The following is a 23,340-nucleotide window of genomic DNA, read 5'->3' on the forward strand; positions in this document are numbered from 1 at the left end:
AAAAGAAGAAACATTTTTTGGTTATAAATTTTCACTCATAAAAGTACAGTTTGAAAGGTTCTGTTGATGATTTTGAAAATATTCTGCAATTTTAAAAGATTAGATAAAGTAACAGTGATTTTGGAAATAATGAAAGTGATATTAATCTTTCATCTTCACTTTTAAATATACAAGAAAGCACCCCTAAAAAGGTAATTAACTGTAGACAACTAGAACAAATGACAATACATACTGAGACCTGAATGTTTTATTGTTAAGAAACACCTTTACTTTGGCCCAATTAACAAAGAGTTTTCAATATGATGAGTTCTTCACTTTCCTTTTATAGTACAGGGATAAATATAGTCACAAAAGCAGAAAACAAAAAAGGGGAAGGGAACATGTAAATATTTGAGAAAAACATGGGAAAAAATTCAAATATAAATGCAGGCTTAATTTGCGTTTATATAATGGATGTTTTGCTTACATAAGCAATATATAAGAGTCACTTTTTAAAATCTAGTAAAAAGTGGTAGAAACTTTTGGCAATTTTTGTTCTAATTGTTAGGTAATACTTCCTTATTAGAAAAAATAAGTTTCTCTTATGGCTCTCACTCTCATTGATAAATAAATACAATTTATTTAATAATCACCTCATAGATTTCAGTGTTGCATTTCATTTTAATTGATTTTAATTCACTAGTAGTATAAAATGGGATTTATATGTATCTTATGATATAAAGTGAATAATCATAACTATCACTTTAAAAAAATTCATTTCTATCAAACTTAATAGAACTTCCTCATAGCTCAGAGAAATGCAGTTTTAACTCAAGTTTTTAACAGGTGAGTTATTAAAAGAAAATGCGTACTATAAATTAAAATGTACTTTTAACATGTTCTAAACATACTTTTTAAATATAAAGATGTTGGCTCTGGTACATAAGAAAATATTTACAACTTAAAAAAAGCAGATTGTAGAATATACATGTTCTGTGTATAAAAATAAGTAAAATGTTTTACAGTCCAGACCAAGGGATCTTTTCTAAGCCAGGTTTTATCCATGCAACTCTATTACAATACCATTCGTCGGTGTTACGGGAGCACACATGCATGGAAGAAATCTAACAGTAGCCTTGAGTTAAAGCTCATACTGACTTTTTAAGGCTTGTACATCTTCTAAAGTAAAATGGTGGTTTGGTGTGGCTGAAAGATCATCAAACAGCTGTTGAATTTGCTCCTTTTGGCCCTTGCTAATCAATGTCAACATCATCTGAGAAAAAAAAAAAAAGACAAAAAGTTCGTTATAAGAAACCCTGAAAGAACTGATATCATTAATAAAACACTTTATCACTTACCTTAAACCTTTCTGCTTTACTCAGATACAAAAGATGTTGATACACCAAGGAGGGATCCTTATCAATAAGATGATTTTTCAGAGACTGAACTAGAAGAAGGAATGTATCCCCTTCAAGTTTGTTACTCAGCAACACTGGCAAATCTTTTGGTGCAGTAATGGCTAAAAGGTGTGCACAGGCTTCTTCATCTTTCCTTGTATTGATAGCATTTATAACCTGGCCAAATTCATAGGCATTAGTAGGTTTGGAAATCTCAAGTCTCTCGGAGTGTTCTAGTGTCCCACTGCTTCCACCTCCCTTTTCAGGAGCCAGGTATTCAGTTGAGATGTCCCCTGAGGTTCTTTCAGGCTCCTCATTGCCTTCATTCACCTTCATGAGAAAAAAAAAATTATACAGTGACACTGAATAACAGTCACCACACATACTCTGTTGCCTTTGAAAATGGAAATTGAAAACCACAAGTAGATTGTACTTGAGTTTTAAGTCAGAAGTATGTAATTTGTAATAAAAATCTATAATTTCTTTAGAAAGAGAATTTTAGGTTCTAAGAATCCAAATTCATAAATATATTCTATATATACTACTTTAAAATCGTTTTGCATTGAAATTATTATTAATTTTATTTTCAGAACTTTCTTTGAATAAAAATGTTGCACAAAATGAAAACCTATAACATTTTTTTCTCTTTTTCTTGATAAATTTTACCATTATTCTTATTTCCTTATATTTAACATAAGTTCACTACATTTTTCAATCTCTTAGAACAGTTATTTTCTTCCTTCTTTAAAGGGAAGAAAACTTCTGGCTTCTCTCACCTATTAGCGTCTTATTCTTAGTGGAAATATAAGACCATGAATTGGTATTCATGAAGGTACAGGGATTCATGGCCTGGCATTCTTCACTAATGGCAGGGCAAAATATCTGAATTATTGGAAATCACAAAGCCACATTTGATCCTGGGATAGTCCAAAATCTCCAATGAGCCAATCTTATTTCAGAGTGCTAAAAAAGGTCTGAGAAAATCTGGAAAATCTCCATGGGGTGTGGCTTTTAGGGTCCAGAAACTGAAGTCAGTTCTGTCGGGATTCTCCAGGCCTAACCTGAAGCAAAGCCTGATGGCTAAGGGCTGTGGCTCCAATATGCCATGGAGTGTTAGCAGTGCCACGAGCAGGCCAGACTGGCCAGCAAAGAAAGGAAGAACTGAAGAAACACGATGCCAGCCATGGACCCACCCTGGGAAATCACAATGGTTAATTATGACTGCAAAGGACAAGTTTTGTCTTTATCACTGGCTAAAATTTTTCACTGATCATCAAAATAAGAAAAAGATTTTGTGGAAGTCAAAAGAATATGACCTTAGTTATGTATAAACATCTCCAAAAGAGTACTTTCAAAGATAATCAAATACAATACCTCTTGAATTTCAATTTTCCTTCTCTCTTTTCCTTTGTTGAATGATGCTGTGTTATCCTTAATATTGAGGAGTCTGGTTACCTCTTCCAATTCCATCTTTGCTTCAACGATATTTGGGTCTAATAGGAGAACTTGATTGAGATCAGATAAGCTTTTCTGATAATTCTGAAAATAGGAAGACAACAAATAATTTTCATAAATAAAAGACAAGACCTCTATTAGCCTGCATGACAAAGTAAACTGTGTACCTAGAGGGTCTTGTAAATCGCCTGTGTGTGAGTCTGCAGCTAAAGGAGTAAAACCCACTATACAGCAAACCCCTCTATTGAAGAAAGAGCACAGAATCTGGAATTAGTAAATCCACGTGCTATTCTGTGTCACTACAGCTTTCCTCTTTCTTACACCTGGTAGGCACCTATCTCGATAAGCAAACAAAAGAGTGAAGAGTCTCATGTTGGCTACCTCTTTGTAGTGAAACTCAAAAAAAAGACCCTAAGCTGGGCAGGGTGACAGTCCTACTACTCAAGAGGCTGAGAAAGGAGGATCACCTAGGCTCAACAGTTTGAGACTAACCTGGGCAATAGTGAGATAAGCTTAAGTTTTCTCATCTTTAAAATATAATAAAAACCCTATTCTAATTTTCACAAGGCTGTACCAAAGAATAAATTAATAAATAGTTTAAACCAATAAAGATACACAAATGGTAGTAATTATATTATTATCTCATAAAACCCTTCAAAATTGTTTACTGTTTGAAATAGGTGTCAACCTTTAACCTAACAGACAATAACAAAATGGGTCCATTGACTCTGGTAGCAGATACAGATGCCACAAAATCAGTCTGCTGTGACAGACCATGTCCTGGAACTTTAAACTATTTTAATTAAACCAAATTGTGAGGAGGCAAAGAATTGTAATGATATGTGACACATTAATAACAGCATGAACTGGAGACTGAGCCACAGATGAGCTCCGTTTGTGGTTATATGACATTCCTGTAAATGCCATAGCCCTACCCCTTCCCTCAGCAACGTGCCAGAGCAAGAGTAACATGTTGAAAGGGATAACCTTAAATTCATTCTAATTTATAAAAAAGGTAAATTGTTTACGAACTAATATATACTATTAGTGATAAATTTCCATACTACTGTGTTGCAACAGCACAGATAGAACCTACTAGAGGGAAAAAAAACTGACACTGTATTTATACCCCAAGTGGGTGTGAATATGGTAACAGCAAACTTTTACCATTCTAAGCATTTTTCAAGGCTGACTTTATTCTCACAAAAGCTCTGTCAATATTAACTTTCATTGTTCCTGCTTTAAAAATGAAGAAACTTTGGTGTAAGGAAATAAGAGATGATCACAGCAGCAGTGCCTAGAAGGTAGGTGATAAACAGTGTGAGCTCTGAGCTGCAGCGTGGAAATGGAAGTCCAACCTACAGGAGCTGATGTGGTCAGTTTCACTCACTCAAGAAAGTCTGCCTGAAAAGCAATCTGCTTGGTTGGAGGAAATGCGAGAGAATGTGGGTAAGTACTAACACAGAGGCAGGGAGAGGGCAGGGCAGCAGGAAGGGAGAGGACAGCACCAGGCAAGGAGGTAGTGCGGGGGGTGTCCACCCCCCCACACACAAGTGGTCACTCAGCTCACCCTGTGTGTGCAGCTGGGAATACTGTGGTGCAGGACAAAGCTGGGTCATGCCCTTGTGGGAGCTTACATCCAATGATAAAGAACAATAACAGAAGTAAATACATGAAAAAATAAAATAATTACCAACTGTCATGATAAGAAAAGAAAAGGCTGTGCCAGACACCCACAAGGGAGGAAGGGGATCCCTTTTGCTACAGTTGTCAGAGAACAAGACCTGAAGAGAGAGCAGCCATGCAAAGTGGTGGGAAGACCAGAGCTTATATAAAGTGTGGCACTGGCCAAAAGGAGGCCTTTACAAATTGCTAAGAACTTCCGTAGACCTTTAAAAAAAAGGGTATAATCATATGTGTTGGTGATAATGTTTACTATTAGTAGACTTTTTTAAAAATATTTTTTTTATTGGACACAATACCTTTGTTTTTAATTATTTATTTATTTATTTTTATGTGGTGCTGAGGATCAAACCCAATGCCTCACATGTGCTAGGTGAGCGCTCTACGGCTGAGCCACAACCCCAGCCCCTAATAGACATTTTTAAACCATAAAATTGATCATTATTTTATAGCGTATTATTCACTTTGATATTTTTGGCCTTGTAGCATCCCTTATTGGCTGTAAACTCCTTGAGTAGGCACCCTGTTTTATTCATCTCTATGCTAACAACACCTACCACATAACCTACCACATAACAAACATAATAAGAGAAATAAAAACAAAATATCAATTACCTTTTTTGTGAAGAACAACTGTAAATACTTTTCAAAACTGCACACATACACAAACTACTAAAGTCAGCTAAAAAAAAAGATCAGAGAAAGCAGAATGTGCAGTGGGAGGCACAGGACACCTGTGCCAATTCCTGGTTACACTCACCCTGAGCAAACTGATCCAGGTGTGAAATCTGACACATTTCATAAGCAATTGTAGCCTTTAAAGATTCTAAGATTAAATTCACTTGGCACACAGTTCAACCTACTGGACAGATAAATCAAACTATGAAAAGTGAAAAGAGAACAAGATACCAGTCTCATAATATGATGGGACAAAATTACTCAAATATGGGATTTTTTTCTGCATAATAGAATTTCTAAAATCCATTCCAAGGATAAAATTCCAGTCCTTTATTAAGTGCAGTTTCTGATCTTGAGTCAGCTAAACAGGATTAAAGAAGCAACCAGTACAAGGTGGACCTGGTCTAAGAGTTTGGCCATATATAAATTCATGAGTCAAGCAAATTTATCTTCATTTACCCAAATCCATCAGCTCCAAGAGTTAAATAAATTTTGAAGGACTCTCTTAATTCATGGTGCCACACACCATCAAGGAAATCTGTTTTTTTAAAAAATATTTATTTTTTGTAGTTATAGTTGGACACAATACCTTTATTTTATTTATTTATTTTTATGTAGTGCTGAGGGCCTTGCACATGCAAGGCAAGCGCTCTACCACTGTGCCACAACCCCAGCCCCAGAAATCTTGACATTAGGTTTACAAGACAGTTTTGCTAACTAAAAGTGGAGTGGGGGTTAGGGTTGTGGCTCAGTGGGAAAGCACTTGCCTAGCAAGTGTGAGGCCCTGGGTTCAATCCTCAGCACCACATAAAAAATAAATGAATAAAATAAAGCTACAAAAAAAAAGTGGAGGGGTCATCAGGGTCACCCGGACACTGGCACTGTAAATATGGTGCAGCTGCATGGCTCTCTCAGAAGGAGCCATCTGGTCCTGGCAGGAAGCACAGACATGGCTCTACTGAAGTCTGAGCGGATTTGCCATCTAGAAATGCCTGGTTACTCTGCGCACACAGATGACACTCTTCTGGCATACTAAGCAACAACATGACTCCCAGCAAAATCCAGGTATTTCCCTTTCAATGATGGGCATGGGATTAAAAGAACTATCTCCAACTCAAAAAGTCAAAACTACTCCCTGCACAAGCCTGTCCCCACTTCCTGTGTACCCTCCATTATCACACTGCACCTCCCAGGTCTCTCGGTGGCACTCCCTTCTAACCCCAGACATCTCACTGTTGTGTCCTGCCAACTTTATCATCAAACAACCTTGAACCAACTTCTATTATGGTCTGAATCTGATCCTCCAAAATTTGGATATTAAAGTTCTAACCCACAATACTGTACAATATAAGTATATTTGGAGACAGTCTTGAAAAACATAATTAAGTTAAAACTAGTTGGTTAGAGTGGGCCCTATTCCAATGTGATTGGTGCCCTTATAAGAAATGTAAAGTTAGACATAGACACACAGTGAGGGAAGACTGTGAAGATGTAGAGAAGATGGCCATCTGCATACCAAGGAGACAAGCCTCAGAAGAAACCATCCCTTCATGATCTTAGACCTCCAGAGTGTGAGAAAATAAATTTCTTTTGTTTAAGCCACTCAATCTGTGGCACTCTGTTACAGAAGCTCTGTCAAGTATACCTTCTCTCCTCCCTCTAGGCTATGTGTTTCTCACCTTGGTGGCCTCCCACTTACACTCCTATTCTATTAAAAGACCCCTCTCTGATCTACCTTCTATGTTGTCCCGAAATTGGATCTGTCACAGTAGTATTTATCCCCTAAGGTTGATCCCATCACCTTCAGGATCAAGCCTAACTTCCTTGGCATGGCCTCTCTTGATCTGACCATCTCTATCCATCATCACTCCCACTTACTTTCAGCTGTATAGCTCATGAACAAGTTCATGTACATAAGAATGTCATAGTAGTCTCACTCATAAAAGCCCCAAGCAAGAAACAATTGGTGTATGTATAACAACTTGTGATATTCACACAACAATGATAAAAGAAACAATTCCTGATACTCTCAAAATGAACAAATCTCAGGTTGTAATGACTAAAAGAACCCCAAAGAATAGTGTACTCTACGATGATGTCAAAACAAGCAAAGCTATGAAAATAGAAATTAGATGAAGAGGAAAGGGAAGACAGCAAAGGGGCTCAGGAAGCTTTCTGATATTTTCTGGGATTTCTGGTTACTATATTTTCTACATATAGGAACACTCATTCATTAAGCTTCTATGCAGAATTTGCATAAGGAAAAGTGTAATTATACAACACCCTCCTTATTCTGAACTAATGGTGTGGTTTTCTTTGAGTTGAATGCTGGTATGAGCCCACACAGACCATCAGCCAGCTTCAGGCTCACGTCACTATGTACTTTACATCTCTGGTACATCACTGTGTCACTGGGTGACCCATCTTCCACTCAGATGCTTTCCCCCACCCTACCTCAACCACAATCTTTGCTGAAGGAACCAGTGGCACTGCTGGTGGTTTCAATAATTCAATAACAACCTTTTGGTCTCCTAAAGTCAACCTGCTGAAACTCCTCAGGAAGGCAGAGGATAATTCTTACTTAAAGGTGGAAGGAATCCATAGTATAGTTAGGAGTGAAATCTGAAACCTATTCTAAGGCTTTAGGACTCATTAATATAGTTCTAGGACTAAATCTTAGATCATCTCATTCCCATTCCATGATCCTATGATTTTTTTTTCTTGGTACCAGAAATTGAACCCAGGGGAGGGGCACTTAACCACTGAGCAACATCTCTATCACTTTTTTGGTTTTTTATTTTGAGACAATGTTTCACTAAGTTGCTAAGGCTGGCCTTGAACTTATGATCCTCCTGCCTCCACCTCCCAAGCCACTGGGATTACAGACATGTGCCACGATGCCACTAGGTGGCATGGTGATCACCAGGCTGATCCTGAGATTTATGTTCATGGAAAACACCTGATATGTTCAAAGCAGAAATTTACACATGAAAATGCAGATGTCCTCACCTTGAGTCCTTTATGAGCCAGTGCCCGTCTAAAATATGCTTTCACATTGTCACCATCTATCTGAAGTGCCTGATCACAGTCCTGCTTTGCTTCTTCAAACTGGCATAACTTCAGGTAACAGAGAGCTCTGTTGTAATGCAAGGGAACATAGCATTAGCAAAGAAAAGATAGCATATCTGTAAACTGAGACAACTAGTAAAAATCAGAGAACAGTTCAATGTGTCAGTTTCTACACCAAAGCTGTTTCAACTGAAACTGAACACATGACTCCAAGCTGTGAAACTCTCCTGCAGTGCATGAAATTACAGCATTGGCAATACAACTGCAAAGAAAGCCCTCAAGAAGGGTGCAGTCAGGTGCAGACAGAAGTAAACTGAGCAAATGCAATAAAGTCTGCACAGGTGTTCTGGGAGCACAAGCCAAGAATCACATCAGATCACACAGGGCAAAGTCAGGAGGGACAGCAGTGGAGACCTCCTGGAATAAGTGACATTTAAATTGAAATGCAGAGTATGAAGTGAGAATGATCCAAGTCACTAGGTTGAGAGAGTCAAGGGGACGGCAGGGGACAGTGGAGGCTAAAGGTACAGCATGTGTACACACCTGTGCTGGGAGAGAGCATGAGGCTCCTAATGAATTAAGAAAAGCACCACATGGCTGCAGTGCAGGGCAAAGCCAGAAGAACGGGCAGGCCAGATCAAGGTCCTTACAAATCAGGGCAAGGAGGCTGAGCTGTATTCTGAGCTTAACAGAGGCCTGCTGCAGGGACTTAATAGGGGCTGACATGTTTGCCAGGTTTTAGGAAGATCACCATAGCTTCCTGGAGCAGAGACAAGAGAACTCAGGAGAACAAGACAAGCAGGAACATGAACATGAAGGCACACTATGGAGGGTGTTAGAGATCTTGGAGGAGATGACAGAGGCACAGAGAAGGGGAGTGATGTTGAAGGGGTCAGACAGTTCACACTGAAAGGATATGTAGAGAGTAGGACCACTGAACTTGCTGACATCTGAAACAGAGAGGTCAGGGGTAATGAGCAGCCCTGATACAGAAGGAAGGGGGTGTTTGGGTCTGACATTCAAAAGACACATTTGCAAAGTGCTAAATGGAGCTGACTGAGAGAGGGGATGAAATGGCCCCGACAGTTAGTCAACTGAAAAAGGGATCGAGAGCTCCTGAACCCTGAGATACCAAAATAAGAAAATCTGGCTGAGGGAGAAGAGAAGCTGTCTGTCCCTGCAGCCAGGGTAGGAAGGGTCTTCACTAAGAACCGCGAAGCCAGTGATGCCCATTCCTGTAATATGGACAGAAGGGCAAAGAATTTAGTGATAAGGTTTTTGGCTAAAAGACTGTCACCAGAGGAAAACATTCAAAAACATGGTGATAGCTTAGGTCAAGAAGTTACCTGAAACAGGGGGGAAAGCCTGCAACTATCCTCTCCTACTCTATCACCCCAGATTCTAACCGCTCCCTGAAAATCCCCAAATCACCACCTAGAGGGAGATTCTCTACCACATATGGCAACCAAGCAGCATTCTAGAATAGTCTTCCTGTTCCTATCGCACACTATAAAGGTACTGGTTCTTTCCCTCAGCACTGCAGAAGAAAAAGCGCACTGCTCCATAAGATACTGTTTTGAAAAGTCATTGGCTCCCATTCCTCCCCCGCTGGGCAATGCCAAGCTCAGATAGCTGCAGAGGCCAGGAAGCCAGGAAGTGCCAAATCAGAACAGCACCAGCCCAAGCAGCAACTGTAGCTCAAGAGGACCCCTCATTCCCACACCTCACATTTCCAATCCCTTTGCAACCTCTATAGTCCCATCTCTTTCAGAAACACTCAGAGGACAACTTGACATATAAATTCCTAGAACCATGACCCCAAAACACTGGCAACTAATTACCTTATTGTAAATTAATTGTACTAATTAATAGAATACTTTTAAAATTATTATTTTTAAAATAATCAGAAGTCTTAACATAAGAAGTATATGAAGTTACAAAGAACTTGCCTGTTTGTATATATGGCACACTCCTTGTTATTAATCTTCAAGCATTCACTGTATTTACTAAGAGCATCTTTATAGTTTTTATCCTTTACATATTCATTTCCTTCTTCCTTAAGCACTTCAAACATTTTTTCTTCTACAGCTTCTATGGGACAAAGAAAAAAAAGAAAGAAATATTCATATAAATACCTCTATAAAATCCTAAGTATAGCTATAGGTAAATCTAATGTTGCTAATTAATTTGATCATACACAATACAGAGCTTGTATAAATGGAGCAAAACTAAAGAGATAATCTGATTACAAATAAAAATAATTATGTAATTATAAAACTATAATTTTTCAATTACAAAATAAAGGTGAGAATGGGGGAACATAACTATAATCCCAGTGACTTGGAAGGCTGAGGATGGTCGAGCACAAGTTTGAGACCAGCCTCAGTAACTTAGCAAGGTCCAAGGCAACTTAGCAAGGCCCACAGGAACTTACAGATATCCTGTCTCAAAATAAAAAACAAAAAGGGCTGGGGATGTGGCTCAGTGGTAGGTAATGCAGCCCTAGGTGTAAAACCCAGCACCACTCCCCCGCACACACACAAAAAAATCACAAAATAAAATACAGGTAATTTCACACATGCTATCCATACTGGCATGACTTCTTTGGGGTTTATGGAAACCTTAACAAGCCAGAACTACCTGACAGGTAGTCCAAACAAGGACAAGAGCTAGAGTCGCAAATATAACTGCTCATCTTAACTGGCAAGACCCATGGTGATTTCTGTAACCTCAATTCATGAGACCTTGTATGGCACTTTCACAAAAGAATAGGGCACCTTAGATGTTTCATTGAGCTGTGAAAATGGCAGAATCCATCTATGAAATGGGGATACAAATACCTTCAGTATTCGGCTCAATAATCATTTTCATAAATAATGGCAAAGAAACCTCTTAACCCTGAAGTGGATATCTAACCAGCACGACAAATTTCCTGTTAAATATTTATGCTGTATTACTTTTATTCCTTTATTCCTGTCACATACATGGTATACTGGTTATCTTAATTCTTCTTCTCAATAATAACGCTAATTTAATGTTTATTAAGCAGATGCTATAGGATTATACACTCAGTACATGTCATGTATACATATCTTCATTTCTTCTTGAGAAACCACCTCATGAGATATTCATATTTCCCCCTTTCCTATACACTTGGACATAGGAGGTATGAAACAACTTCTTTTTCTTTCTTTCTTTTTTTTTTTTAAACAATGCACAGCTGGTTCATTTTATTTTCAGGATGAGAAATGGTGAATATTTCCAATCCATCACAATAGGCTTAGCATTTGTATCCAAACCTCTGTGGATACTCACATTTTTAGTATCATGTAGAGACATCTTGGGTATGATTATAGTGTGGATGACAACACAGTTTGAAGTTTGGAAAGAGACATATGCCAAATCAAATTCCCTAACAGGAGGCCCACTGAACATAAATTTTACAAAACAGACCTGGTATAACATCCAGTTAGTGATACACTGTTTGCTGTCAGGAAAGTCAGGGGCTGAGAAAGACCACAGAATTTCACACTATATATCCAGGTACTCTTCTAACAACCTGTTTCCTAGACAGACTTGAAGTTCACTAAAGAAAACAGAAGCTTCAGATCTAAACTTCCAAACTTGAAGTCCAGTCCAATTAAGTGTGAAACAACTTAAGACCACACAGTCAAAAAGCAGAACAGGGTCTCTTAACCCCAGGTCTGATGCCAGAGTTCAGTCTCTTTTCACTGCGCCACTGTGGAAATACGAACATGACTCAGGATAACTTCAGAGGAAATGAGTATAGGTTTCCCCACCTGTGATGCTCGGTGAGTGATGGCCGCTGGGATCTCCCCCTTGGTCTGGGGTCATGGGTGTGGCAGGATGCCAAGCTCGAAGGGGCTCAGAAGTGGGCACAGCAGGAATAGGTGACAGCTTTTCCCGCCAATTTGGACCATCCAGCTCCATTAAAATTCTTGTTATTCTAACGAGAAAATGAGTGTTCTTTATTTATTATGCAATTTGACTTTTACATTACTGAAGTCAGAGTAAGGCTGACAAACACTATATCTAATTATATGTATTTCCTTATAGAAAACATAAAATTTGAGCTATGTTCTTTCCACATAAAATAAATATTTTCAAAGAACTTTTACAAACTGCCATTAATGATATAAATTCAGGCCATTTCTTCTTCTTTTTTCTTTTTTTTTTTTTTTTTTGTTTTTATTGTTTGTTTGTTGGATTCAGGATTTTTATGCTGCCCATACTGCCTCAAACTTGAGATCTTTCTGCCTTGGTCTCCTGGATAGCTGGAATGACAGATATATACCACTGTGCCCAGACAGACCATTTTCTAATCAAAAGAAAAAAAAGCATTTTTAATTTAATTTTTTTTAATATGTACACAATTAAATTTTAACTCTTCAAAAGTGAAATATGAAATCAAAATTTAGGAGACCTAAAAGAAATATTCCCCAATATTTAATGCAAGTACTAAATTGAAAATGTATTGCTCGAGAATAATCAGAAGTACTTTAGAATTTCTTTGCACAAACTGCACTATAGTGGTTGACGACAGGTATGCAAGACTGGTGCTAGAAGTGATTATGGCTAGATGTCATATGGAACACCGTTTCTTAAATCATAGGTTAAGATAGTCTTACCTTGTATTTTTGACTTTCAAATTATCCACATATTTATTTTCTTTTCAAATGAATAAAGATGAAAAAATAGGATATTGGAATCTACCATAAAGGCCCTTACACAATCGACACTAATGACAATCATAAAATTCAGGTTAACATCCTTAAGTATTACTTTCTCATTGTTTTAAACAAACAAAATGTCACACGGATTTAAAAACAAAACAGAATTATGTCTTTGGGATGAATCTGGTTTTAAAAAGGCACTTCCCAAGACTAAAAAGGTTTATTGCTAATTAATTAATAGAATGCACTGAAGTTAGCAGCTAAGTCTACAGTCTCAAATAGATTTTTTTTAAAATTGTTGATGGACCTTTATTTTTTTATTTATATGTGGTGCCAAGAATGGAACCCGGTACCTCACACATGCTAGGCAAGTGCTCTACCACTGAGCCACAACCCCAGCCCCTCAAATATTTTTTGTGTGAGGAATCTGTATATTACATGTAGACAACTGTAATATACACACTTCTTCTACAGTTTCTAACCTGAAATTTCAAGAGCAATCTTTGGTTATGATGACTAAGTCTCATTGAATGTAAAAAACTAAACTTGAAAATTAATGTATAACCACCCACAACTGCAGAAGGAAAAAGAAGCTTTTGAAAAAAGAATTTTTAAGCAAAACTTATATTACCAGTAGAAAGGAAGGAAGAAGCAGCTGAAAAAACATGATGTGTTGCCAGGGAGTGAATAAGTATATGCAGGGAAATCTAACATAGTAAGATTCCTAGAGAGGAAAAGAGGAATATGGTTAATGGAAGACAGAAACAAAATAAGCACAGATGTTTAAATTAAAAAAAAAATTAACAAGTTGCTGATGCTTACTTTTCCATGATGAGCTGAAACAGATGGAAAAGCAAGCATAAATATGGGATTCATGAAAAAAATAATAAACTTTTAAAAGTGGTTCTTTTATATTAAATATATATATGGCAAAACCAGAGAAAGCCTCCTCTCATCTTTATTATAGCAGACTATCCCAACAAGAACCATTCCATTAAAAATAACGTAGTCTTAAAAGTCACTTGGTATGAAAGAACCTTGAGCAAATATACAAAATACAATACAAATCTCAAAAAGTTAAATGTAGCCATGTGAACCAGCAATTCTGCTCATATACACCAAAAGGAACTGAAAACAGGTATGTAGACAAAGTTATCCATAAGTGTTCATAACAGCATTATTCACAATAGCCAAAAGGTAGAAACAACTGCAATGTCCATTAAATGGTGAATGGATAAACAATACATGATATATACATACATATAATGGAATATTATTCAGCCATAAAAAGAAATGAAGTACTGATACATGCTACACCATAGATGAACCTTGAAAACATTACACTAAATGAAAGAAGCCAAACACAAAAAGTCACATAGTGAATGACTCTATGTATATGAAATAGACAGAACAGATGAAGACAGCAGATTGGTGATTGGTATGGGATGGGAAAGGGAGAATGAAAAGTGATGGCTTAATGGCTACTGGTTTCCTTTTGGGATAATGAAAATGTGTTGGAACTAGAAGGAAACAATGGTTGCAACCCACTGTAAGTGCACCAAATGCCACTGAATTGCACACTTTCAAGGCAGGTAGTTAATTTTATGCTATGTGAATTTTATCTCAATTTTTAATTAAAAATATTAAATGCAGAAAGAGTAATCACAGTCTCTCAGACACAATTTCTCCCTTCAAACCATTCAGATTATTACCATAAACCATTGAGACTATCACTAGTTTTCCCGAAATATCTTTTTATCAGGCTCCTCCTCTCTGTCATATGTCACTCAATATTTCAGAAGAGCCTCTGTGAGATCTTCCTTTCTCCCACCAGAAAACTGCCAGGCAAAGAATGGAGACAACTAATCACAGAGCCCCAAATCACAGGAGCACACTGAGCTTCCCCTGCTGGAGAACACCCTCATTCGACACGTTGTTGCTGAGGGCAGCTATCTACTAGCAGCTATGAAAATGGAAACACCATGATTCCTGACCTCAAGGAGCTCCCAGCAGAATGACAGAAGAATTTTATAAAAAGAGACACAAAGAATACAAAAACAATATGGGTGGGTAATGAGAGAAGGCCAGCATTATGGGGCACTGAGAAAGGGAAGCTAAGGTTCACGAACGAGGAAGTGGGGGTTGAGGTGGGGTGTTGGTGGGTCAGAGAAAGGCATTTCCTAGAATAAGGAAGCAAGTCCTCTCCTAAAGGGTGACCTGGAATTTACCAGACCAAATGAGGACAAGGCCTTCAGGCACATATGAGATGGCAAATGGCAGTAAGGTGGTTGGGCATCACCAGGTAAGATTGCCTAACAGCTCACAATCAAGGAGGCTGCCAATGCCAAGGCTGGGTCTCTTCCCTCTCTGCCACAAACAACCTGTACAGGCTGAGATCCCCTACTCTAAATGCTTGAGACCACAAGTGTTTCAGATTTTAGATTTATATTTCCAGATTTTGGGATAGTTCCATATATGTAGGCGATATTTAGGGGATGGGGCTCAAGCATAAACATGAAATCCATTTATATTTTATAAGCCACCTTATACACATAGCCCGAAGGTAATCCTATATAATATTTTTGGTGCATCTGTATTTGACTGTGATGGTCATATTAGGCCAGGTGTGGAATACTCATAGTATTGTGCTCAGAAAGTTTTAGACTTTGGAGCACTTTGGATTTCAGATTTCCAGAGTTAGGGATGCTCAACCTATGTATATCCCTTTCTGTTAGTCAAGCTGGGATCAGACAGGTTTCATGTGACCACCAAGTGGGGGCTCTAGGGAATGACTCTCAGCTCTGCATATAGATAGATCTTTCTAACAGCTTTCTCCACAGTGAGCTAAGGCCATGTGGGAAAGCAGGGCATGGCTTCAAAAATGAATTAACATAAAACATGCCATTTTCATTTTCTAAGTTTTGCTCAAGGTTTTCCTGGTGTTCCTCAAATGTACTCTTCAATAACTGTGGCCTGCACACAGCCCTGATCTTACTATCTAACAAATGTCCCACCTGGGGATAATCTGTCTTATGTAAGAGTCCACCATAATTTCTATATTCTAATTTACTGAAAGACAGAGACCAAGTAATTTCTCGCCTCTTTGCCTTTTTAAGGGGAGTGGGACCTAGTTAATAGACCAGCATAGGGTACAGGGTGAGCACATAAATATTCAAGAAGTTATATTTTGGACAAATGGAATCAGAAATTATTATACATACTAGAAATGTCATCCAACTCATAATTTTCAAATTTCACCTGAAAAGTAATTATCAAGTCTAGAGATTTTCTTATATGTGCCCAAGGCAGGGGGGTAGGTACCGGGTATGGAACCAAAGCTTTTTTAAAAAAAATTTTTTTTAATTGTAGATGAACATAATACCTTTATTTATTTATTTATTTTTATGTGGTGCTGAGGATCAAAACCAGTGCCTCATACATGCTAGGCAAGAGCTCTATCACTGAGCCACAACCCCAGACCTGGAACCAGAGCTTCGAGCATGTGTGCAACCACTGAGCCCCAGCACCAGCCTGAGTCTGGAAACTCCTACCTTCTCATTCTCACTCGGGGTAAGATCATCATAATATCAATTTGATCCAAACTCTTTGGTATTTCACCATTATAAAATAATACTCTTCCTAATTTACAAGGATCTGAGACAAGTATCTAGCTGGGTCATGAAGATGTCCACCCTCCTGAGCAAAAACACTCCACACAGATGCCTCTGCCAACAGACCTAGTGCCAATTAAACACCTTGAAATCCTGTGAGAAGATTCAATCCTGTGAGAAGATGCATTTCTGGTGTTTATGACACTAATGAAAACACCTTCCTAATATCACAGGTTATTTAAGCAGCATGTGTGAACTATACCCTGTATTACCTTAAAAAAATTCACAGTATAGTAATAAATGGACCATGAAACAAATATAAAGGTCTGAGAGGAACACTCAATATATATGAAGAGTTAGTTAGAAATTAAGTTAGAGAGAGACAGAGAGATATGAAGTTTAATGAAGTGACATGAAATTTAAAGAAGGCAATCATTCTGTAAAGTAAATAACTGAGAACACGTCTGCACTTCGACATCATTCTTGAAGGAGGGGGAAGGGAAAAATCAATTCCATTAGAAAACAAACAGACTTTAGCTAGCTGACTCAGATTAGATTACCTGTTAATACTGTCATTCGCTAGCTGGATTCCACAGTCTATTTGCAACACTGTTTTATAATCGACATAAGCTTTCCCGTACTGCTCTAAAGTTTCATAGGCCATTGCTCGTCGCAGAAGAGGTTTCATTGAGAATGGATGAAGTTCCAGAGCCCTAAAGACAAAAATATTACATATCATTGATACTGAAAAGCCACTCCCTAATTTACAGTATTAGACTCAAATACGTACATATCTAATATTTCATTCTGGAGAACTGGTAACATAGAAGAAAGGCAAAACCAAAGTAGCAGAGCCATTAAATTTGTGGTTACTTTCTTTGAAGCTGTACCAAAGCTCTACCATTTACTCTTTGCCCACTGAGGCGGGAGCTCCCCGCAGCATGCCTCAGCCTCCCCAGTGCTCCTAGGGAGCCTTGCATGGCCCCATGCACAGAGTAAGAGATTCATGTTACTAACAGAGTAAAACAAAAATCATTAAGTGCAACTGTATTTAATAAGGCACTTTAGTCTGATATCACAAAACCTTGCATAGCATTTTGAAAATCAGCGCTCTAAAACTTTCTATATTTCATTATGATTTACTTGTTGCAAAAAAGTGTCGAAAATAGATTAAGAAAATCAAGGAACTACACTTAAAATGATCTTTTGTATGCCATGATTTTTCATCTTGAACTTTTAAGTTTATAAAGTGCTTCCAGTATCACTAAAGATGTATTTCAAGGCTGTGTTCTTTGTTTTGTTTGAATAACTATTTAAAGCTACTTCAGTACTTCATGTACTTTATTTTACTCTGAAATAGAACATAAAAGACTGTATATTGCTGAGGGCCTTGCTAGGAGAACAGAGACTAAAAATGTGTCCCTCTCACAACCACTTGACTATATCCATTTCACAGCAGCCTTCCAGTGCTCGCAGTGCTGTTCATTAGATCAAGATGGCCCACAGCCAAGCTTAGGTTCCATAATTGATAAGACAAGGCATTTCATTTTTAGTATATTTTTGCATGGTAAATGCAACTTTGTTTATTTCCACAATCTCAAAATTGCATATGAGGTCAGGTGTAGTGGCCCACAAGTATAATCTTAGTAGCTTGGGCAGCAGAAGCAGGAGGATCATAAGTTCAAAGCCAGTGTCAGCAATTTAGCAAGGCGCTAAGCAACTCATTGAGACCCTGTCTCTAAATAAAATACAAAACGGGGATGGGGATACAGCTCAGTGGTTGAGTGCCCCCGATTTCAATCCCCAGTACCAAAAAAAAAAAAAAAAAAACATGAATACAGGGGACTTCTGAACCAGAGCTTACAAAAGAGGTTGTCATTCAAGTTAACACAGTTAAGACCCTAAAGAGTCTCCTAATTTCAAGTCTGGCAGAAAATAGCAAAGACAGGCAAAAGCAGAGGATTATAGACAACACTCATTTGTATTTAGTCTGTCAGAATATCCTCAATGGAAAGTTGCCCAAAGATTTTTTTTTGGTGTGGTTTAAATAACCCCAAAGAGTTTTTCTGACCAATTGGAAACTTTTTTGTGGGAGGAGGTGTTTAAAAAATGTTGAGAATAAAAAATTTCTAGAATGTTGGTTTTCAAACTTTGCTTAGCCATCAAAATGTCTTTGTACCCGAGGGCGTGATACAGAAATATGGAGACACATGTGTAGAGAGGGGCAGGGCTCTGGGCCCCTTATACATCTCATCACTCCCCTAGCGATTCTCAAAAATACCACTGGGAAACAATGAAGATCCTGAGCATAGATACTTAAAATTAAAAAGCAAATTTTCTCCAAGATACATAAAACATTATTTTCATGGGTCAATTTTTAATTTTTAATATTTTAAATTCTGTCCCCATAGTTTTCCTTTGCCAATATCTGACTCATGGTACCACTTGTCTGGTAATGGTAGCTCAAAGAAGTCTTCAACAAGCAAGATAATTAACTGAAAAACTAAAAGGGAAGCTTCCTTGAAAATGTATGCAGTCTTTTGGGGGTAAAAAGATAGTCATGTTGTCTGTTAATAAATTATTTCTAGTTCACAGAGATTTAAATACATCTATATTTCAGCATGTTCACAAAGGCACAGCATGACTTCTCTGGCATAGAAACAAGTTTGAGAATCACAGCTTTAGAGTGATGTTACTCTCCACTGGGCATCATCTCCATTCCCCTCCTGCTGGGACTCACATACCAGCTATCAAAGAAAATATCTAAGTAGGTTGGCAGGCCTTTGTGGAGGTCAGCACTGACCAGCAAAGCCAGATTCCTTGGCCTAGAACACAGCTCTTGTCTAAGGACACCCTACCTAAACCCACACCTCAGTGGCCAGCTCCTATTCTCCCCTAGGACCAGCCCCCATTCTAGTCTCCCTGGACACCATGGCTGGAGTCCTATCTTTGGCTTCCTCCTGGGTTGTTACACTGATACACATGAATTTTAGCCAGTAAATGCCTGCCTCCTAAAACAATCTCACTTAAGGGCAAAGTGAATCCACTGTTTCACAGTAGGCTTGACTTCAGGGGTCTCAAGTTTTAATTAAAACATCCTGATCTCGTTCCATTTAGGAAGGCCTATGACTAACCTGAAAGGGAATGTATCAGAAACAGACACCGGAGCTTGGAAGGATGCTGGCTGTATATCACAACATGCCTGGTATCTAACAAATTCACATGGTCTTGTCAATTACAGGCAGTGCTAAATGTTTAAGGATGGGCTCTCTGGGAAAAGAAAAAAGGTTTGAAAGCCGAGCGACGAGGCACTTGCCAGTTTTCATGGTATCAGTGCTCACACCATGGCAGAGTTCAAGCTACCAACTTATTATCAACCAGCTCACAAAATCCTGAAACTGTTAGATTAGCTGATGTAAACCAGCACAACTATACATGGGTCAGGCCAAATATAAATATTCATGTTAAATCTGAACATATATAAAACTAGCAAAAAAAAAAATCCAAGTGCCTTAAAACTTTTTTATATTGTAGGCACAGATCCTAGCAAATTTTGCCCTATTGATAGATAAACCGGCACTGTCAATGAAATAAATAATAAAGTATTCATATTATGGTGCCCACATAACCTGTTGTCCAAGTTAAGCCTTCTTAGAGTAAAAAGCAGTGACAATTAACAATTAACCAGGGCTGTGTAAGTCAAATGAGGACTTATTTTTCGGATGCACTAACAGTAACTTCTTGCTAAAGGGCTTCTGAAGTAGGCTTATTACTTAATGGCAAAAGAAAACAGTATGTTTCATTCATGTAAATCTATTAATCCATCCTGGCAAGTAACTAACTGAACAGCCTTGGTGACTATATTGTGCGTTGAAGGAGTCGAAGCTGTATAAAAGAGCTTTCCTGATTGTAAATGGTTTAAATCCACTACAGTGAATGACAGGAACTTACAGGTGTGACCAAGTGTCAATTTAGGTGTTACAGATGTACAAACAGAGCCTGAGGAGATCAAGAAAGCAGACAGAAGGACAGATGAGCAAGGATTTCAGGAGGAAAGATATGGAGAAGACATTACTAACACTGGGGACAAAGTAGGCAAAGGCTTGGAGACAGGGCCATGAGTGTAAGGAAGTGGTCCAGCTAACCAAATGGGAACAGGAAGCTTGTTTGGGGACATTGTGGTGTCATAGTAGGTTATAATTGTCTGGAAGACAATACTGAGCCATTAAAGACCTTCTGGAAACAAGCTGAACAAAATAATGCTTCAGGAGAAGTTATTCTGAGGCCACAGTGAACTGGAACTAGTTATTAGGCTTCTTCAGTAGTCTAAAGGTGATATGAAAAGAGCATGCGTTAGGGTGGGGGCAAGGAAAATGAAAAAAAGTTTAACAGTTCCTGTGGATTTGGGATTGTGGCTCAATGATAGAGTGCTCCTCTAGCATGTGGGAGGTCCTGGGTTTGATCTTCAGCAACACATAATTAATCAATCAATGACAGATAGATAGATAAATAATAGTGTCCAACTACTTCTAAAAAATAAATATTTAAAAAAACAGTTCATGTATGAGTGGAGAATTAGGACCTTTTGGTATTAATCAATTAACATACCTTAAAGCTGTCTTAAGAAACTGGACCTTTATGCAGGACATTTAGAAGGATATGTATTCACCACATCGAAATTATAACAATCTCTTAACAAACCTGAAAACGTGCAGTTTACCTGTTACAATCCTGAATGCAGCCACTGCAGTTTCCTTCTTTTAGGTAACATGCTGCTCTGTTTGAATATAAGATACTTAGATCATCTGCGCTTTCACTTCCTAAAATCACATTTAATTAAATAGTTAAAATCCATTAGCAAAATCACAGTTCACCAGAATTAAAAGACAACTGCAGTCTCAATGGCACTGCAGTGCTACAGACAGCTCATCATGCAGAGCCCCTGGAGCTGTCTACCCCTGCAATGGCCACAAAGGAACGCCGCCGCCGGGCAGAGACCGATGCGACTGTGCCTGGCAGGGCACACGTTCCACATTCCAAGGTATTGCTCACATAGGTCAAGTCTTAGCGCACTTAGTCACCAGGAAGGAATGCAAGGGGGCAAGGGCTGTCACCTAGCAGGCGGCCTGCACCACTCCCACACGAGTCCCCTTAGGTTTGGGAAAGCCCGAGTAGCCCGGGTCGGTCTCGGGAACAGCTCACCTACCTGCAGGCTCCAGTTGCGCTATCGCCGCAGAGTACCGGCGGGCGGCCTCCGCGAACTGTCCATTTTTGAACAGCTCGTTGCCCTGACTCTTCAGGCCGTCCGGGCCGAGCCGGGCCGGGGCCGCGTCGGTCTCATTGGGGTCCCCAGCACCCCGCCCGCCGCTGGAGTGCCCGTTGGTGCCGTCGCCGGTCGTCGCTGGGGCCAGTGGCCCGCCTCGCTTCTCGGCGCCGGGCCCGGGCGCCCGGCCCCGCCACGGCGCGCCCCTCGCCGGCCGCTTGCCGCCCTCGCTTTTGCCGGTCAGCTTCTTCTGGATGTTGCCCATGGCGCGCGGGGCTCGCGCCCGCGGGGCAGCCGCTGTAGGGAAGTGGATGCGGGAAGTGAGTATTTGCATCACCAGCACCGACGACCCGGAGGCCGCGAGGTGCCCGGTGCGGAGGGCGGGCTCGCGGGGAGGCCGAGCAGGGCGCCGCCCCCACGGGCGGAGCCGCGGTTCCCCGACCTCCCGGCACGTCCCAGTCCCCGCCCCGGGCTCGCGCGAAGGATGGCAGACCCTTAGTTAACCCTTTAACGTCAAGGGCTTGTGGCCGAAAATCAGCCGTTTGAAAACCGTGTCCACCATCAGGCCGTACCCGCTGAAGTCCATCTTACGTATTCACAATTTAAGGATGAATTAACCAGAACTTGACGAACACAAGGTCTGCACCCAACGTTAGGGGCACCCTTTCCTTTATTTTAAAGGACCAGCGGAAAAGGTCATTTGAAATAAAAAGTCAAAGTGATTTTTAAGTCATTTCAAAGTGAATTTATCAAACACATGAGATAAAACAGGCACCTAGTATTTATACTTAAAGGGACCATTAAAAACAGTGAGTTTTCCATCCTAATGCCTTATTCAAATTAAAAATTACTTTGCATTTGATTGAAAGATTTCTGCCTTTAACTTTAACAATGATTACTGAATCTATTTTTAAATGAAAATTATATTTCATTGATGAGTATCATAAATATTTAAAACAAAACAATCATGTCAAGATACTGTTGAAAAGCACTTACATATTCAGATTTCCAAGCATTCTCTTTTAACAAGTTCTAATATGATTTTTAGTAGCTATAATTCTCCATTCTCTTTCATGAGTTGTAAAGCCAAGATTTGAAGGGCAAAAACAGAGGGAACAGAAACTACAACCATCTCAATGAAAATCAGTAGATGACCTACCATTCTAAAGCAAGCAACAACAACATATTAATTAGTAGTTTTCAATATAACAGAATAACATTCCATTTGGATCACCAATCAAAAGGGGCTCAATTATTAAAACAATAAAAAAATTGTTACAGAAATAAATCCCCAGATTGCACCAAACCAGGAGCATTAGAGCAAGGCTCCAGTTTTCACCAATATCTTGCTACTTAAGTCCTTACTCAGAATTGGGTAGGAGTACAAGTCTGGATCAGCAGAAACTATGGACAACTTGGTATTATTTACTGAGAACTTAATAATATATACACCAATTTTCATACCAAGTATTATCATTCCCACTTTACAATTCAAACAAGAGGACATAGGA

At 39.0% G+C, this 23,340-nt stretch overlaps 1 protein-coding gene across 1 annotated transcript in view; it reads right to left on the reverse strand.

Annotated features, from left to right (window-relative positions):
- Positions 1-229: 229 nt before the first annotated feature.
- Spag1 (sperm associated antigen 1) overlaps positions 230-23,340 on the reverse strand; it is a 62,070-nt gene continuing 38,959 nt past the window's right edge. The window contains exons 11-19 of the mRNA XM_078016864.1: positions 21,773-22,126; positions 21,287-21,386; positions 17,127-17,279; positions 12,062-12,228; positions 10,211-10,352; positions 8,202-8,328; positions 2,751-2,915; positions 1,338-1,706; positions 230-1,252 (exon numbers count right to left, since the gene is read on the reverse strand). Coding sequence (XP_077872990.1) covers positions 1,121-1,252; positions 1,338-1,706; positions 2,751-2,915; positions 8,202-8,328; positions 10,211-10,352; positions 12,062-12,228; positions 17,127-17,279; positions 21,287-21,386; positions 21,773-22,126 — 1,709 coding nt within the window. The 3' untranslated portion in view covers positions 230-1,120. The remainder of the gene's footprint in view (positions 1,253-1,337; positions 1,707-2,750; positions 2,916-8,201; positions 8,329-10,210; positions 10,353-12,061; positions 12,229-17,126; positions 17,280-21,286; positions 21,387-21,772; positions 22,127-23,340) is intronic.

Source organism: Ictidomys tridecemlineatus, chromosome 7, assembly GCF_052094955.1.
Source record: "Ictidomys tridecemlineatus isolate mIctTri1 chromosome 7, mIctTri1.hap1, whole genome shotgun sequence".
In the NCBI taxonomy this organism is placed as follows: domain Eukaryota; kingdom Metazoa; phylum Chordata; class Mammalia; order Rodentia; family Sciuridae; genus Ictidomys; species Ictidomys tridecemlineatus.